The sequence below is a fragment of the Oncorhynchus mykiss genome, chromosome 15, assembly GCF_057628025.1.
Source record: "Oncorhynchus mykiss isolate SJ-2025 chromosome 15, ASM5762802v1, whole genome shotgun sequence".
NCBI lineage: Eukaryota > Metazoa > Chordata > Actinopteri > Salmoniformes > Salmonidae > Oncorhynchus > Oncorhynchus mykiss.
In genome coordinates, this window is record NC_143036.1 from 78,048,602 (window position 1) to 78,068,929 (window position 20,328).

At 46.0% G+C, this 20,328-nt stretch overlaps 1 protein-coding gene across 1 annotated transcript in view; it reads left to right on the forward strand.

The window, feature by feature from the left end:
- Window positions 1-2,100: 2,100 nt before the first annotated feature.
- The window catches only part of LOC110515635 (TBC1 domain family member 15), a 94,039-nt gene continuing 75,811 nt past the window's right edge, over window positions 2,101-20,328 (forward strand). Inside the window, exons 1-5 of the mRNA XM_090199200.1 lie at window positions 2,101-2,448; window positions 3,112-3,210; window positions 3,305-3,376; window positions 7,300-7,459; window positions 9,027-9,252. Coding sequence (XP_090055326.1) covers window positions 2,425-2,448; window positions 3,112-3,210; window positions 3,305-3,376; window positions 7,300-7,459; window positions 9,027-9,252 — 581 coding nt within the window. The 5' untranslated portion in view covers window positions 2,101-2,424. The remainder of the gene's footprint in view (window positions 2,449-3,111; window positions 3,211-3,304; window positions 3,377-7,299; window positions 7,460-9,026; window positions 9,253-20,328) is intronic.

The following is a 20,328-nucleotide window of genomic DNA, read 5'->3' on the forward strand; positions in this document are numbered from 1 at the left end:
TCTGTCTCTCTCTGTCTCTCTCTCTAACTCTCACACTATTTCTCCCTCTTCTCTCTCTCTTCTGTGAAGACAAAGAGGTCTTACAGGAGCCAGAAGAGGTAAATGTGTGAGCTGGTCTGTAAATGGAGCAATTCCAGCTTTAATTTGCTATTAAGTGAGAACAAGATGCACTAAATTATACATTAGAAAGAGAGAGGAGAAAGAGAAAACCCACTGACACCCCTATCAGATCACAGCAAAATCACATTCTATTTGAACCGAGCAATATTCAATCATGAGGCATCAAGCTGAATAAACTGCATACATTTTAGAAATGTTACAGATGAAAGGAAAGTAGTGTAGAAACCGACCAGAAAGTAATTAATCACAACAAATTCAATCCCTTTTAGACAACTTTCTGGATAAAACGTTTCACTTCAGTAGCGAAGGTGTAAACTTGGCAGTAGAAAGCCTGAATAGCTTCACTATCAAATCTAAACATTTCAACCAGACAACCTAAGAATATGAACAATAATGACAAATGGTTTGATGAAAAGTGCAAAATCCTAAGAAAGGAATTGAGAAACATGTCCAACCAAAAACACAGAGACCCAGAAAACCTGAGTCTACGCCTTCACTATAGTGAATCACTAAAACAATACAGAAATACACTACGGAGAAAGAAGGAACAGCACGTCAGAAATCAGCTCAATGTAATTGAAGAATCCATAGACTCTAAACACTTCTGGGAAACTTGGAAAACACAAATAGTTATCTATCAAAATGGAGATGTATGGGTAAACCACTTCAAAACATATATTTATTTTATAACAAAGAACAAACAGCAAAAACACATACATGAACAATAGAAAATATTAGTCAGCTATTAAAGACTACCAGAACCCACTGGATTCTCCAATTACATTGAATGAACTACAGGACAAAATACAACCCCTCCAACCCTAACAGGCCTGTGGTGTTGATGGTATCCTACATTAAATTATTAATTATACAGACAACAAATTTCACTTCGCTATATTTAAACTCTTTAACATCATCCTCAGCTCTGGCATCTTCCCTAAAACTTGGAACCGAGGACTGATCACCCCAAACCACAAAAGTGGAGACAAATCCGACCCCAATAACTACCTATATGTGTCAACAGCAACCTTGGGAAAATCCTCTGCATTATCATTAACAGCAGACTCCTACATTTCCTCAGTGAAAACAATGAACTGAGCAAATGTCAAATTGGCTTTTTACCAAATTACCGTACGACAGGCCACATATTCAAATCAAATCAAATGTATTTATATAGCCCTTCATACATCAGCTGATATCTCAAAGTGCTGTACAGAAAACCCAGCCTTTAACTATTTGCACATCGTTACAACACTGTATATATACATAATATGACATTTGAAATGTCTCTAATTCCTTTTAAACTTTGTTGTTTGTTATTGTCTTTTTCACTTTTGTTTATTATCTATTTCACTTGCTTTGACAATGTAAACATGTTTCCCATGCCAATGAAGCCCTTTGAATTGAAGAGAGAGAGAGTTGATTTTATCACCTGCTCGCTTAAGGTATGACACCAGTCTTTGACCGGTACCCCCCTGTACATAGCCTCGCTAGTTATCTTATTGTTGCTCTTTAATAATTTGTTATTTTTCTATTTTCTTATTTATTTATTTTTTTACTTCAGTTAATTAATTTTAGTAAGAAATTCTTAACACTTATTTTTCATGAAACTGCATTGTTTGTTAAGGGCTTGTAAAATAAGCATTTCACTGTAAGGTCTACTTCACCTGTTGTACTCGGTACATGTGACAAATACAATTTGATTTGATGATTTATATATATATATATATATATATATATATATATATATATTTTACCTTTATTTAACTAGGCAAGTCAGTTAAGAACAAATTCTTATCTGACTGAATATGTACATGGTTTTACAACCTTTGTCTGGAATAAAAACCGCAAATTAAACACTAAACAACAAAGTCCAAAGGTGCCACCTCCCACTCCTACTGCTGGGTGTAATCATTAGTCCAAACAGTTCCAAAAAAAACGAGAGATTCTATTGGACAGATTAAGGTAGGTCCCGCCCCGTTTCGTTCCGTTTACGAAACGTTTTGCAACAGAATCGGGATAATGACTTCACCCCTGTTAACGCCAATGTTCCCTGGCGAATGTTTGCGGAAGTGGAAGCTTGAACAAATAACAGTTCAATTAATAATCTCTGTTGTATGCGAGATACGCTCAACTTTTTCATTGATCTCGTTATTTGCGTCGTTGGTTTACAATGAATGTGTCAAAAATCAAGGGATTCAGCAACACCCATTGACGAGTATTTAGTTATTTGTTCTGTTCTCCCAAAACAACTGGAAACGCGTGAGCTGTCCTACTACGTCGTCGTCAGCTGAGACAGGCGACATGGCGACTTCAGCGGGCTTCAAGGTGCTGAGAAAACAGATTTGTGGCATTTAGTTTAAAAAAAATATATATATACATATATGCTTTGTTTTGTTCGCATTGTCAACGGATCATGTTGTCTGTGAGGTTTTGTAAATAGTTGAACCGAAAACAGTTGGCTAGAAGTTGAACAAAAACATTGTCGACACTTGACAGCTAACATAACGTTAGTTAGTAGAAGTCGCCTGTCCAGTTGGCAGAGTAGTGCAGATTCATGTGAAACAAAGTGGTTTTCGGTCATAAGAAGTTACTTGTAAAATGTTGAACCTGCCGACTTCCAGAATACCAACAGGTTCATGTTGTTCGCTTTCATAGTGACAAGTCGAGCTAACTTGTTGTAACGTTACTAACGACCACCAACACAAACATGCAAAACAGTTTACAAGTTGTCAGGAAGTTGGTTGAGCCTGCTACCTAGTTAGCCACAACATCACGTTCCTGAAAAGGTAGAAAGGTGAAAGAATGTGAAATATGGTCAATGTTCAATACAGCCAATGTATCCCATTACATTGTCACGTGGAAATAGCACTTGATTTGGATGAAGTTAGCTAGCTAGGTACATTAGGCCTATTTGTTTACCAAGTCTCCAACAACAACATAACATGAGTTGTATTCATCTCTGAATGCGTTTCCCTCTTTCTCTCTCAGGTTCTATATGAGCATGATGGAGTTTTTATACACACCAACCCAGAAAGGAGTGAGGAGCAGGATTCCCTGACTTCGGGATCCCTGCGTGTCCTGGACCAGGTATGTCAATATGGAACAACAGAATGAGATGTATCCTTCCCTGTTATGATGTCCACAGATCAGACTGAACATTCCTTCTCGTCATTTCTACCAGGATGGAGACATAGTGCTGGAATATAAACCCGTGGAAGATGTTGACCACTCTGCCATGCTGTGTGCTGCCAAGGTTAGACTTTATTTACATATCTTTTTGATGTAATATTCCATGTTTCAGGTCATCATAAACAAAGTGTACATGTGCGTATATTAAAATACTAACAAGATGACTCTTATCAATCTTACTGGTAGATTCATATAGAAAAACTGCTAATTGGCGTTTGGCCACAACTGTTGTCTGGTGCTGACAATACAGACAGACAGACAGAGTGCAATTTGTTTAACATGGAAATAGCTGTTCTATCAGTCAGCCTACAGTAGCAGCCAATGTGTGGTGTTCAGTGTAGACCTACATTTCATGAGACCTTTGGGGGGGGAAAAAACACACGCAGCACGGTGTCCGTGCAGCTTAAAGGGAACATTAGTCAGGATTATGGTGACAACACTCCACATTTTTACATGTCGGCTTGGCTGTATCCATGGTGACACATCGGTTGTCTTGAGAGCTCGACGATGACTGTCAAACCACAGTCTGGCTCCAATCACCTTGGTCATGTGACAGCAGCATCGCTTCATGTTTCCTGACTCTGTTTCTCTGCTGCACTAGAGTGCAGATGTTCTAGTGATCTCTTGACTGAAATAAAAACCCTTGAGAGCGGAGATGAAACAGGAAACCGAAGCCCAGAAGTATATCCTGATTCCTGAATCTAAAATGGTTCAACCCGGTCGTGATGAAAACACATAGCTAGCTCATCTCTTCATGGAAACTAACTCTCCTCTCTCTCTCTACCAGCCACTCAGGACAGGTGTCTGTCAGTTTGGTTCTCTGTGGTTCACATCCCGGTCGTGATGAAAACACATAGCTAGCTCATCTCTTCATGGAAACTAACTCTCCTCTCTCTACCAGCCACTCAGGACAGATGTCTGTCAGTTTGGTTCTCTGTGGTTCTCATCCCGGTCGTGATGAAAACACATAGCTAGCTCATCTCTTCATGGAAACTAACTCTCCTCTCTCTACCAGCCACTCAGGACAGATGTCTGTCAGTTTGGTTCTCTGTGGTTCTCATCCCGGTCGTGATGAAAACACATAGCTAGCTCATCTCTTCATGGAAACTAACTCTCCTCTCTCTACCAGCCACTCAGGACGGATGTCTGTCAGTTTGGTTCTCTGTGGTTCTCATCCCGGTCGTGATGAAAACACATAGCTAGCTCATCTCTTCATGGAAACTAACTCTCCTCTCTCTACCAGCCACTCAGGACAGATGTCTGTCAGTTTGGTTCTCTGTGGTTCTCATCCCGGTCGTGATGAAAACACATAACTAGCTCATCTCTTCATGGAAACTAACTCTCCTCTCTCTACCAGCCACTCAGGACAGATGTCTGTCAGTTTGGTTCTCTGTGGTTCTCATCCCGGTTTAATTTGAATAGTCTCTCTCATAGTATTTCCAGCCTTTTCTGTATTTATCTGTACCACTACCTACCCAGCCAGCCAGCCAGCCACCTACCCAGCCAGCCAGCCAGCCAGCCAGCCACGTACCCAGCCAGCCACGTACCCAGCCAGCCACGTACCCAGCCAGCCACCTACCCAGCCAGCCAGCCACCTACCCAGCCAGCCAGCCACCTACCCAGCCAGCCAGCCACCTACCCAGCCAGCCAGCCACCTACCCAGCCAGCCAGCCACCTACACAGCCAGCCAGCCACCTACACAGCCAGCCAGCCACCTACACAGCCAGCCAGCCACCTACACAGCCAGCCAGCCACCTACACAGCCAGCCAGCCACCTACACAGCCAGCCAGCCACCTACACAGCCAGCCAGCCACCTACACAGCCAGCCAGCCACCTACACAGCCAGCCAGCCACCTACCCAGCCAGCCACCTACCCAGCCAGCCAGCCGGCCACCTACCCAGCCAGCCAGCCGGCCACCTACCCAGCCAGCCAGCCGGCCACCTACCCAGCCAGCCAGCCGGCCACCTACCCAGCCAGCCAGCCGGCCACCTACCCAGCCAGCCAGCCGGCCACCTACCCAGCCAGCCAGCCGGCCACCTACCCAGCCAGCCAGCCGGCCACCTACCCAGCCAGCCAGCCGGCCACCTACCCAGCCAGCCAGCCGGCCACCTACCCAGCCAGCCAGCCGGCCACCTACCCAGCCAGCCAGCCGGCCACCTACCCAGCCAGCCGGCCACCTACCCAGCCAGCCGGCCACCTACCCAGCCAGCCGGCCACCTACCCAGCCAGCCAGCCAGCCAGCCAGCCACCTACCCAGCCAGAACTATGTACTGTATATAGATTTTACAACATTTTGGGGTCACTTAGACATTTCTGAAAAACAGCAGATTTTTAATGGCATATCTACATAGGCGTACAGAGGAGCATTATCAGCAACCATCACTCCTGTGTTCCAATGACACGTTATGTAGCTAATCCAAGTTTATACTTTTAAAAGGCTAATTGATCATTAGAAAACCCCTTTCACAGAACAGTGCAAACGGAGGCCCCGGTGCACAACTGAGCAAAAGGGCAAGTACATTTGTGTCTAGTTTGAGAAACAGACGCCTCACACGTCCTCAACTGGCAGCTCCATTAAATAGTACCTGCAAAACACCAGTCTCAATGTCAACAGTGAAGAAACGACTCCGGGATGCTGGCCTTCTAGGCAGAGTTCCTCTGTCCAGTCTCAACGTCAACAGTGAAGAGGAGACTCTGGGATGCTGTCCTTCTAGGCAGAGTTCCTCTGTCCAGTCTCAACGTCAACAGTGAAGAGGAGACTCTGGGATGCTGGCCTTCTAGGCAGAGTTCCTCTGTCCAGTCTCAACGTCAACAGTGAAGAGGAGACTCTGGGATGTTGGCCTTCTAGGCAGAGTTCCTCTGTCCAGTCTCAACGTCAACAGTGAAGAAACGACTCCGGGATGCTGGCCTTCTAGGCAGAGTTCCTCTGTCCAGTCTCAACGTCAACAGTGAAGAGGCGACTCCGGGATGCTGTCCTTCTAGGCAGAGTTCCTCTGTCCAGTCTCAACGTCAACAGTGAAGAGGCGACTCCGGGATGCTGGCCTTCTAGGCAGAGTTGCGAAAAAGAAAGCCATATCTCAGACTGGCCAATTTAAAAAGAAAAGATCAAGATGGGCAAAAGAACACAGACACTGGACAGATGAAGATTTGGAGAAAAAAAGTGTTATGGACAGACGAATCTGAGTTTGAGGTGTCACAAAGAAGAACATTCATGAGATGCAGAAAAGATGCTGGGAGGAGTGCTTGACGCCATCTGTCAAACGTGGTGGAGGCAATGTGATGGTATGGGGGTGTTTTGGTGGTGGTAAAGTGTGAGATTTGTACAGGGTAAAAGGGATCTTGAAGAAGGAAGGCTATCACTCCATTTTGCAACGCCATGTCATACCCTGTGGATGGATGTTAATTGGAGCCAATTCCCTCCTACAACAGGACAATGACCCAAAGCACAGCTCCAAACTATGTAATAACTATTTAGGGAAGGAGCAGTTCGCTGGTGTTCTGTCTATAATGGAGAGGCCAGCACAGTCACTGGATCTCAACCCTATTGAGCTGTTGTGGGAGCATCTTGACCGTATGGTACTTAAGAAGTGCCCATCAAGCCAATCCAACTTGTAGGTGCTTCAGGAAGCATGGGGTGAAATCTCTTCAGATCACCTCAACAAATTGACAACTAGAATGCCAATGGTCTGCAAGGCTGTGATTGCTGCAAATGGAGGATTATTTGACAAAAGCAGATTTTGAAGGACACAATTATTATTTAAATTAAAAATCATTATTTATAACCTTGTCAACGTCTTGACTATATTTCCTATTCATTTTGCAACTCATTTCAGGTATGTTTTCATGGAAAACAAGGACATTTCTACATGACCCCAAACTTTTGAACAGTACTGTGGATAGTACAGCATATGGGTAGGTGTGTGTACTGTATATAGATAGTACAGTATATGGGTGGGTCTGAGTATACCTGTATTCTCTCTCCCAGGAGTCTAGCTCTGTGTTTGAATGGGGCCAGCGGCACCAGGGTTCGAGCCAAGACCCAGGAGACAAGCCTACCAGGCAGGTGGAGCACCAGCTGAGCTGTGAGACAGAATGGGACATGGTTCACACTGTTCAGTTCAGGAAGAAACCCAGCAACAATGAAGGTGAGTGGAAGAGAACACCCTAGAACACCCTAGAACACAGCAGAACACCCTAGAACACAGCAGAACACCCTAGAACACAGCAGAACACCACAGAGCACAGCAGAACACCCTAGAACACAGCAGAACACCCTAGAACACAACAGAACACCCTAGAATACAGCAGAACACCATAGAACACCCTAGAGCACAGCAGAACACCCTAGAGCACAGCAGAACACCCTAGAGCACAGCAGAACACCCTAGAGCACAGCAGAACACCCTAGAGCACAGCAGAACCACAATGTCTAGTACTGGAACCACAATGTCTGGTACTGGAACCACAATGTCTGGTACTGGAACCACGATGTCTAGTACTGGAACCACAATGTCTGGTACTGGAACCACAATATCTGGTACTGGAACCACAATGTCTAGTACTGGAACCACAATGTCTAGTACTGGAACCACAATGTCTGGTACTGGAACCACAATGTCTGGTACTGGAACCACAATGTCTAGTACTGGAACCACAATGTCTGGTACTGGAACCACAATGTCTGGTACTGGAACCACAATGTCTGGTACTGGAACCACAATGTCTGGTACTGGAACCACAATGTCTGGTACTGGAACCACAATGTCTGGTACTGGAACCACAATGTCTAGTACTGGAACCACAATGTATAGTACTGGAACCACAATGTCTGGTACTGGAACCACAATGTCTGGTACTGGAACCACAATGTCTGGTACTGGAACCACAATGTCTGGTACTGGAACCACAATGTCTAGTACTGGAACCACAATGTCTAGTACTGGAACCACAATGTCTGGTACTGGAACCACAATGTCTAGTACTGGAACCACAATGCAACATAATTGTTGTTCTTGGCCTTGCCGTTCTGTGGTTCTTCCTGGCAAGGCTTAACCTTGTTAAGCGTGCAGCGGTCTCTCTCATATATACAGTATATTTCTCTCTCTCTCTCCCTCCTCTCTGGCTGGAATTCCAAAACACCTCCCCTCTTTACGTCCAGAAGCTGCTTTAGCAGAGCGACCATGATTAAGTTGGTTGGAGGAGAGGAGACTAATTGCTTCACTTTTCCCACAGTACGATCAATCTTCTCCAGCAGGCCCTTGGGGGATTAATCAGGCCTCCTGCTACTTCCTGCTCTGCAGACATTTAAATGTCAAGCGAGTCAAATTAAAAAGCATTACACATGGATCTATACAACTATAGATGAAGTGTGGCATGAACGTTGTGCTGCTTGTCTCTCTGCATTAGGAAAACCCCTAGCGAGAATACACACACATACTCTTAATTTGTGTGTGAGTAAATGTGTAGTGTTGTGTATCTAAACCCCCCCCCCCCTCTCTCTCCATTTCTCCCCCTCTCTCACCCCTACCTCATTGTGTGAGTACATGTGTTGTGTATCTAACCCCCCCCCTCTCTCTCCCCCTCTCTCACCCCCACCTCATTGTGTGAGGACATGTGTTGTGTATCTAAACCCCCCCCTCTCTCCACCTCCCTCACCTCATTGTGTGTTTCTGTGTATATCCTGTCTCTAAACCCCTCTCCCTCTCTCTCCAGGTGCTCCTCCTCACCCCGCTCCCATCCCAGAGAAGAGTAAGGGTTCCCGGCTGTTCTTCCGTCTCAGTGACCTGGCCTCGGTCAGGGTGAAGGAGGAGGGCTGGTCCTACCTGGTGTTCACCCTCAGAGACCGCAACATGGGGGTTGAGCTGCCTGCCCTACACTTTCACCAGGGAGGTAGTGAAGTCTTCCTGGACTGTCTCAGGAAATACCTGCTGCTGACAGAGTACGTAGACCAGACAGTACATATACATGCTGCTGACAGAGTACGTAGACCAGACAGTACATATACATGCTGCTGACAGAGTACGTAGACCAGACAGTACATATACATGCTGCTGACAGAGTACGTAGACCAGACAGTACATATACATGCTGCTGACAGAGTACGTAGACCAGACAGTACATATACATGCTGCTGACAGAGTACGTAGACCAGACAGTACATATACATGCTGCTGACAGAGTACGTAGACCAGACAGTACATATACATGTTGAGATACATGCTGTTGACAGAGTACGTAGACCAGACAGTACATATACATGCTACTGACAGAGTACGTAGACCAGACAGTACATATACATGCTGTTGACAGAGTACGTAGACCAGACAGTACATATACATGCTGCTGACAGAGTACGTAGACCAGACAGTACATATACATGCTACTGACAGAGTACGTAGACCAGACAGTACATATACATGCTGCTGACAGAGTACGTAGACCAGACAGTACATATACATGCTGCTGACAGAGTACGTAGACCAGACAGTACATATACATGTTGAGATACATGCTACTGACAGAGTACGTAGACCAGACAGTACATATACATGCTGCTGACAGAGTACGTAGACCAGACAGTACATATACATGTTGAGATACATGCTGTTGACAGAGTACGTAGACCAGACAGTACATATACATGCTGCTGACAGAGTACGTAGACCAGACAGTACATATACATGTTGAGATACATGCTGCTGACAGAGTACGTAGACCAGACAGTACATATACATGTTGAGATACATGCTACTGACAGAGTACGTAGACCAGACAGTACATATACATGCTACTGACAGAGTACGTAGACCAGACAGTACATATACATACTGCTGACAGAGTACGTAGACCAGACAGTACATATACATGCTACTGACAGAGTACGTAGACCAGACAGTACATATACATACTGCTGACAGAGTACGTAGACCAGACAGTACATATACATGTTGCTGACAGAGTACGTAGACCAGACAGTACATATACATGCTGCTGACAGAGTACGTAGACCAGACAGTACATATACATGTTGAGATACATGCTACTGACAGAGTACGTAGACCAGACAGTACATATACATGCTGCTGACAGAGTACGTAGACCAGACAGTACATATACATGTTGAGATACATGCTACTGACAGAGTACGTAGACCAGACAGTACATATACATGCTGCTGACAGAGTACGTAGACCAGACAGTACATATACATGCTGCTGACAGAGTACGTAGACCAGACAGTACATATACATGCTGCTGACAGAGTACGTAGACCAGACAGTACATATACATGCTACTGACAGAGTACGTAGACCAGACAGTACATATACATGCTACTGACAGAGTACGTAGACCAGACAGTACATATACATACTGCTGACAGAGTACGTAGACCAGACAGTACATATACATGTTGAGATACATGCTACTGACAGAGTACGTAGACCAGACAGTACATATACATACTGCTGACAGAGTACGTAGACCAGACAGTACATATACATGTTGAGATACATGCTACTGACAGAGTACGTAGACCAGACAGTACATATACATGCTGCTGACAGAGTACGTAGACCAGACAGTACATATACATGTTGAGATACATGCTGCTGACAGAGTACGTAGACCAGACAGTACATATACATGCTGCTGACAGAGTACGTAGACCAGACAGTACATATACATGCTACTGACAGAGTACGTAGACCAGACAGTACATATACATGCTACTGACAGAGTACGTAGACCAGACAGTACATATACATGCTACTGACAGAGTACGTAGACCAGACAGTACATATACATGTTGCTGACAGAGTACGTAGACCAGACAGTACATATACATGCTACTGACAGAGTACGTAGACCAGACAGTACATATACATGCTGCTGACAGAGTACGTAGACCAGACAGTACATATACATGCTGCTGACAGAGTACGTAGACCAGACAGTACATATACATGCTACTGACAGAGTACGTAGACCAGACAGTACATATACATGCTGCTGACAGAGTACGTAGACCAGACAGTACATATACATGCTACTGACAGAGTACGTAGACCAGACAGTACATATACATGCTGCTGACAGAGTACGTAGACCAGACAGTACATATACATGCTGCTGACAGAGTACGTAGACCAGACAGTACATATACATGTTGAGATACATGCTACTGACAGAGTACGTAGACCAGACAGTACATATACATGCTGCTGACAGAGTACGTAGACCAGACAGTACATATACATGTTGAGATACATGCTACTGACAGAGTACGTAGACCAGACAGTACATATACATGCTGTTGACAGAGTACGTAGACCAGACAGTACATATACATACTGCTGACAGAGTACGTAGACCAGACAGTACATATACATGCTACTGACAGAGTACGTAGACCAGACAGTACATATACATGCTACTGACAGAGTACGTAGACCAGACAGTACATATACATGCTACTGACAGAGTACGTAGACCAGACAGTACATATACATACTGCTGACAGAGTACGTAGACCATACAGTACATATACATGCTACTGACAGAGTACGTAGACCAGACAGTACATATACATACTGCTGACAGAGTACGTAGACCAGACAGTACATATACATGTTGCTGACAGAGTACGTAGACCAGACAGTACATATACATGTTGAGATACATGCTACTGACAGAGTACGTAGACCAGACAGTACATATACATGCTGTTGACAGAGTGCGTAGACCAGACAGTACAGATACATACTGCTGACAGAGTACGTAGACCAGACAGTACATATACATGCTACTGACAGAGTACGTAGACCAGACAGTACAGATACATACTGCTGACAGAGTACGTAGACCAGACAGTACATATACATGCTACTGACAGAGTACGTAGACCAGACAGTACATATACATGCTACTGACAGAGTACGTAGACCAGACAGTACATATACATGCTACTGACAGAGTACGTAGACCAGACAGTACATATACATGTTGCTGACAGAGTACGTAGACCAGACAGTACATATACATGCTGCTGACAGAGTACGTAGACCAGACAGTACATATACATGCTGCTGACAGAGTACGTAGACCAGACAGTACATATACATGCTACTGACAGAGTACGTAGACCAGACAGTACATATACATGCTACTGACAGAGTACGTAGACCAGACAGTACATATACATGTTGCTGACAGAGTACGTAGACCAGACAGTACATATACATGCTGCTGACAGAGTACGTAGACCAGACAGTACATATACATGCTGCTGACAGAGTACGTAGACCAGACAGTACATATACATGCTACTGACAGAGTACGTAGACCAGACAGTACATATACATGCTACTGACAGAGTACGTAGACCAGACAGTACATATACATACTGCTGACAGAGTACGTAGACCAGACAGTACATATACATGTTGAGATACATGCTACTGACAGAGTACGTAGACCAGACAGTACATATACATGCTGCTGACAGAGTACGTAGACCAGACAGTACATATACATGTTGAGATACATGCTGTTGACAGAGTACGTAGACCAGACAGTACATATACATGCTGCTGACAGAGTACGTAGACCAGACAGTACATATACATGCTGCTGACAGAGTACGTAGACCAGACAGTACATATACATGTTGAGATACATGCTACTGACAGAGTACGTAGACCAGACAGTACATATACATGCTGCTGACAGAGTACGTAGACCAGACAGTACATATACATGTTGAGATACATGCTGTTGACAGAGTACGTAGACCAGACAGTACATATACATGCTGCTGACAGAGTACGTAGACCAGACAGTACATATACATGTTGAGATACATGCTGCTGACAGAGTACGTAGACCAGACAGTACATATACATGTTGAGATACATGCTACTGACAGAGTACGTAGACCAGACAGTACATATACATGCTACTGACAGAGTACGTAGACCAGACAGTACATATACATACTGCTGACAGAGTACGTAGACCAGACAGTACATATACATGCTACTGACAGAGTACGTAGACCAGACAGTACATATACATACTGCTGACAGAGTACGTAGACCAGACAGTACATATACATGTTGCTGACAGAGTACGTAGACCAGACAGTACATATACATGCTGCTGACAGAGTACGTAGACCAGACAGTACATATACATGTTGAGATACATGCTACTGACAGAGTACGTAGACCAGACAGTACATATACATGCTGCTGACAGAGTACGTAGACCAGACAGTACATATACATGTTGAGATACATGCTACTGACAGAGTACGTAGACCAGACAGTACATATACATGCTGCTGACAGAGTACGTAGACCAGACAGTACATATACATGTTGAGATACATGCTACTGACAGAGTACGTAGACCAGACAGTACATATACATGCTGCTGACAGAGTACGTAGACCAGACAGTACATATACATGTTGAGATACATGCTGCTGACAGAGTACGTAGACCAGACAGTACATATACATGCTGCTGACAGAGTACGTAGACCAGACAGTACATATACATGCTACTGACAGAGTACGTAGACCAGACAGTACATATACATGCTACTGACAGAGTACGTAGACCAGACAGTACATATACATGCTACTGACAGAGTACGTAGACCAGACAGTACATATACATGTTGCTGACAGAGTACGTAGACCAGACAGTACATATACATGCTACTGACAGAGTACGTAGACCAGACAGTACATATACATGCTGCTGACAGAGTACGTAGACCAGACAGTACATATACATGCTGCTGACAGAGTACGTAGACCAGACAGTACATATACATGCTACTGACAGAGTACGTAGACCAGACAGTACATATACATGCTGCTGACAGAGTACGTAGACCAGACAGTACATATACATGCTACTGACAGAGTACGTAGACCAGACAGTACATATACATGCTGCTGACAGAGTACGTAGACCAGACAGTACATATACATGCTGCTGACAGAGTACGTAGACCAGACAGTACATATACATGTTGAGATACATGCTACTGACAGAGTACGTAGACCAGACAGTACATATACATGCTGCTGACAGAGTACGTAGACCAGACAGTACATATACATGTTGAGATACATGCTACTGACAGAGTACGTAGACCAGACAGTACATATACATGCTGTTGACAGAGTACGTAGACCAGACAGTACATATACATACTGCTGACAGAGTACGTAGACCAGACAGTACATATACATGCTACTGACAGAGTACGTAGACCAGACAGTACATATACATGCTACTGACAGAGTACGTAGACCAGACAGTACATATACATGCTACTGACAGAGTACGTAGACCAGACAGTACATATACATACTGCTGACAGAGTACGTAGACCATACAGTACATATACATGCTACTGACAGAGTACGTAGACCAGACAGTACATATACATACTGCTGACAGAGTACGTAGACCAGACAGTACATATACATGTTGCTGACAGAGTACGTAGACCAGACAGTACATATACATGCTGCTGACAGAGTACGTAGACCAGACAGTACATAAACATGCTACTGACAGAGTACGTAGACCAGACAGTACATATACATGCTGCTGACAGAGTACGTAGACCAGACAGTACATATACATGCTGCTGACAGAGTACGTAGACCAGACAGTACATATACATGCTGCTGACAGAGTACGTAGACCAGACAGTACATATACATGTTGAGATACATGCTACTGACAGAGTACGTAGACCAGACAGTACATATACATGCTGTTGACAGAGTGCGTAGACCAGACAGTACAGATACATACTGCTGACAGAGTACGTAGACCAGACAGTACATATACATGCTACTGACAGAGTACGTAGACCAGACAGTACAGATACATACTGCTGACAGAGTACGTAGACCAGACAGTACATATACATGCTACTGACAGAGTACGTAGACCAGACAGTACATATACATGCTACTGACAGAGTACGTAGACCAGACAGTACATATACATGCTACTGACAGAGTACGTAGACCAGACAGTACATATACATGTTGCTGACAGAGTACGTAGACCAGACAGTACATATACATGCTGCTGACAGAGTACGTAGACCAGACAGTACATATACATGCTGCTGACAGAGTACGTAGACCAGACAGTACATATACATGCTACTGACAGAGTACGTAGACCAGACAGTACATATACATGCTACTGACAGAGTACGTAGACCAGACAGTACATATACATGTTGCTGACAGAGTACGTAGACCAGACAGTACATATACATGCTGCTGACAGAGTACGTAGACCAGACAGTACATATACATGCTGCTGACAGAGTACGTAGACCAGACAGTACATATACATGCTACTGACAGAGTACGTAGACCAGACAGTACATATACATGCTACTGACAGAGTACGTAGACCAGACAGTACATATACATACTGCTGACAGAGTACGTAGACCAGACAGTACATATACATGTTGAGATACATGCTACTGACAGAGTACGTAGACCAGACAGTACATATACATGCTGCTGACAGAGTACGTAGACCAGACAGTACATATACATGTTGAGATACATGCTGTTGACAGAGTACGTAGACCAGACAGTACATATACATGCTGCTGACAGAGTACGTAGACCAGACAGTACATATACATGTTGAGATGCATGCTACTGACAGAGTACATAAACACACTCAACTTCGTCTCTCAAAAATAGAACTGCGGGAGTTGGGCTAGGTGAGGGAGTTGGGCTAGGCGAGGGCGCGGGGCTAGGCGAGGGCGCGGGGCTAGGCGAGGGCGCGGGGCTAGGCGAGGGCGCGGGGCTAGGCGAGGGAGCGGGGCTAGGCGAGGGAGCGGGGCTAGGCGAGGGCGCGGGGCTAGGTGAGGGCGCGGGGCTAGGTGAGGGCGCGGGGCTAGGTGAGGGCACGGGGCTAGGCGAGGGAGTTGGGGCTAGGCGAGGGAGTTGGGGCTAGGCGAGGGCACGGGGCTAGGCGAGGGAGTTGGGGCTAGGCGAGGGAGTTGGGGCTAGGCGAGGGAGTTGGGACTAGGCGAGGGAGTGGGACTAGGCGAGGGAGTGGGACTAGGCGAGGGCGCGGGGCTAGGCGAGGGAGTGGGGGCTAGGCGAGGGAGTTGGGGCTAGGCGAGGGAGTTGGGGCTAGGCGAGGGAGCGGGGGCTAGGCGAGGGAGCGGGGGCTAGGCGAGGGAGCGGGGGCTAGGCGAGGGAGTTGGGGCTAGGCGAGGGAGTTGGGGCTAGGCGAGGGAGTTGGGGCTAGGCGAGGGAGTTGGGGCTAGGCGAGGGAGTTGGGGCTAGGCGAGGGAGCGGGGGCTAGGCGAGGGAGCGGGGGCTAGGCGAGGGAGTTGGGGCTAGGCGAGGGAGTTGGGGCTAGGCGAGGGAGTTGGGGCTAGGCGAGGGAGTTGGGGCTAGGCGAGGGAGTTGGGGCTAGGCGAGGGAGTTGGGGCTAGGCGAGGGAGTTGGGGCTAGGCGAGGGAGTTGGGGCTAGGCGAGGGAGTTGGGGCTAGGCGAGGGAGTTGGGGCTAGGCGAGGGAGTTGGGGCTAGGCGAGGGAGTGGGGGCTAGGCGAGGGAGTGGGGGCTAGGCGAGGGAGTTGGGGCTAGGCGAGTGAGCGGGGGCTAGGCGAGGGAGCGGGGGCTAGGCGAGGGAGCGGGGGCTAGGCGAGGGAGCGGGGGCTAGGCGAGGGAGCGGGGGCTAGGCGAGGGAGCGGGGGCTAGGCGAGGGAGCTGGGGCTAGGCGAGGGAGCGGGGGCTAGGCGAGGGAGCGGGGGCTAGGCGAGGGAGTTGGGGCTAGGCGAGGGAGTTGGGGCTAGGCGAGGGAGCGGGGGCTAGGCGAGTCTAATACAACTTATTGCACTTAATTAAAATGTTCAAAAATAGTAAAAAAAAACAAAAACAACTTTAGCAATGAAACAGCCAGGGAATAGTGTTGTATGTATTGCCTCTGGTAACACTGGGTATGTGGTGATCTGTGTGTTCCTCAAAGGGCCACTATCCTATGTCAGCCAAGGCCCAAGCCCAGTCCCACGGTGAACACAATTACAGGTTAAACAGACAGTCACTAGTGGACCGAGCAGAGCAATCACGCCCTGGACAGACACACTCCAGAACACACTGCGCTCTAGAATTGAAAGTCAAGTCTTTCCCAGTGCTGGAGACGATTGCTTTCAGGAAAGTATGACCCCCCCCCCACCCCCCCCAGCCAGATGTAGCCTATTCTGCTGTAAAGAAAAACAGTGACCCGGTGCCCACACACCAGGTGGTCTGGTTAGTTCTGTGGCCGCATGTGAAGAGGCGTTAAGTCTGAGGATTTGTCCCAAATGGCACCCTATTCCCTATATAGTGCTCTACTTTTGACCAGAGTCCTATGTGCCCTGGTAGAAAGTAGTGCACTATATAGGGAATAGGGTGCCATTTTGGTTCACATCCTGAAAGTGGTTTCTGTTCTGCTTCCACTCTGCCAGGTTCAGTTTAAAAACAGAAATAAATGAATGCATTTTTATTTGTCACCTGCTTTGGTAAACAACAGGCAGGTTTAGACGAGCTTTGAAATGCTTACTTTAAGGCTTCCCTTTTCCAGCAATGTAGAGAGAGATACAACTCTCTGCTGCTATCCCCCCTGTGGGTTCCTCCTATCCCCCCTGTGGGTTCCTCCTATCCCCCCTGTGGGTTCCTCCTATCCCCCCTGTGGGTTCCTCCTATCCCCCCTGTGGGTTCCTCCTATCCCCCTGTGGGTTCCTCCTATCCCCCCCTGTGGGTTCCTCCTATCCCCCCTGTGGGTTCCTCCTATCCCCCCTGTGGGTTCCTCCTATCCCCCCTGTGGGTTCCTCCTATCCCCCCTGTGGGTTCCTCCTATCCCCCCTGTGGGTTCCTCCTATCCCCCCTGTGGGTTCCTCCTATCCCCCCCTGTGGGTTCCTCCTATCCCCCCCTGTGGGTTCCTCCTATCCCCCCCTGTGGGTTCCTCCTATCCCCCCCTGTGGGTTCCTCCTATCCCCCCTGTGGGTTCCTCTCTGCACCTTTGTTAGCAGATATAATGGCCAGAAAGAGAGGTTAAACTGTTGCGTTTGATGGTAAATTAAGTAGGTGTCAGTGTAATTCCTAAATTCACCACTAGAGGGCTTCAGGTTCTATGGAAGTCAGTCCATTCAGTTGCAGTCAAATATATTAATATCATTACACAATTCACTATTTCTTCTAACATATGTCAAAATTCACCAATCGAATGGTGTTCACATGTTTATTTGTTGGATTTACAACTGGCACAGGACCCCCAAAAAATGTGACCTAAACTGAAATTCGGGGCTCCCGAACGGTGCAGCGGTCTAAGGTACTGCATCTCAGTGCAAGAGGCATCACTACATTCCCTGGTTCGAAATCCAGGTTGTATAACATCCGGTTGTGATTTGGGAGTCCCATAGGGCGGCGCACAATTGGCCCAGCGTCGTCCGTGTTTGGCTGGGGTAGGCCGTCATTGTAAAAAAAAAAGAGAACTTGTTCTTAACTGACTTGCCTAGTTAAATAAAGGTTAGATAAAAAATTAAATAAACATTTTTATTAAGATTTTTCACTTCCAACTAAAAAATGGTCTGGACCAAATTATTCAAAATTCGAATTACTTTGGTTGGAGGCAAGTAATTCTCAGCAAGTGTAATTTATCCTACTTGTTGTAATTTGCAGGTGCCTACAGGGTCATTTATCCTACTTGTAGTAAGTTGCAGGTGCCTACAGTGTCATTTATCCTACTTGTTGTAAGTTGCAGGTGCCTACAGTGTAATTTATCCTACTTGTTGTAAGTTGCAGGTGCCTACAGTGTAATTTATCCTACTTGTTGTAAGTTGCAGGTGCCTACAGTGTAATTATCCTACTTGTAGTAAGTTGCAGGTGCCTACAGGGTAAAAATGGCCGTTCAACCAGTTTTGAAAAGCATCTGTAGTACTTCATCACCTCAAATCAAATGTAATTTGTCACATGCTTCGTAAACAAGAGGTGTAGACTAACAGTGAAATGCTTCCTGACGGGCCCTTTACCAACAACGCAGAGTTAAACATACATGTAGACCGTGACACGAGGCAAAAATACACAGTGAGTAAAGATACCATGGCTATATACAGGAAGTACCAGGTAATAACATGGCTATATACAGGAAGTACCAGGTAATAACATGGCTATATACAGGAAGTACCAGGTAATAACATGGCTATATACAGGAAGTACCAGGTAATAACATGGCTATATACAGGAAGTACCAGGTAATAACATGGCTATATACAGGAAGTACCAGGTAATGACATGGCTATATACAGGAAGTACCAGGTAATAACATGGCTATATACAGGAAGTACCAGGTAATAACACGGCTGTATACAGGAAGTACCAGGTAATAACACGGCTGTATACAGGAAGTACCAGGTAATAACACGGCTGTATACAGGAAGTACCAGGTAATAACACGGCTGTATACAGGAAGTACCAGGTAATAACACGGCTGTATACAGGAAGTACCAGGTAATAACATGGCTGTATACAGGAAGTACCAGGTAATAACATGGCTGTATACAGGAAGTACCAGGTAATAACATGGCTGTATACAGGAAGTACCAGTACTGAGTTGATGTGCAGAGGTATGAGGTAGATATGAACATTTAGATAGAGGTAAAATGACTAGGCAAAACAGGATAGATAATAAACGGTGGTAGCAGCATATGTGGTGAAAGTGTGTGTGTGGTGTGTGTGTGTTGGGGTGTGAGCTATGTAGGTAGAGTCCAGTGTGTGTGTGAGTCTTGTTTAGCAGTCTTATGGTTTCTGGATAGAAGCTGTTCAGAGTCCTGTTGCTTCCAGACATTGGTACCGTTTTCCGTGTGGTAGCAGAGAGAACAGTCTACGACTTGGGTGACCTTCCTCTGACACCGCCTGGTTTTCAGGTCCTGGATGGCAGTAAGCTCCGCCCCAGTGATGT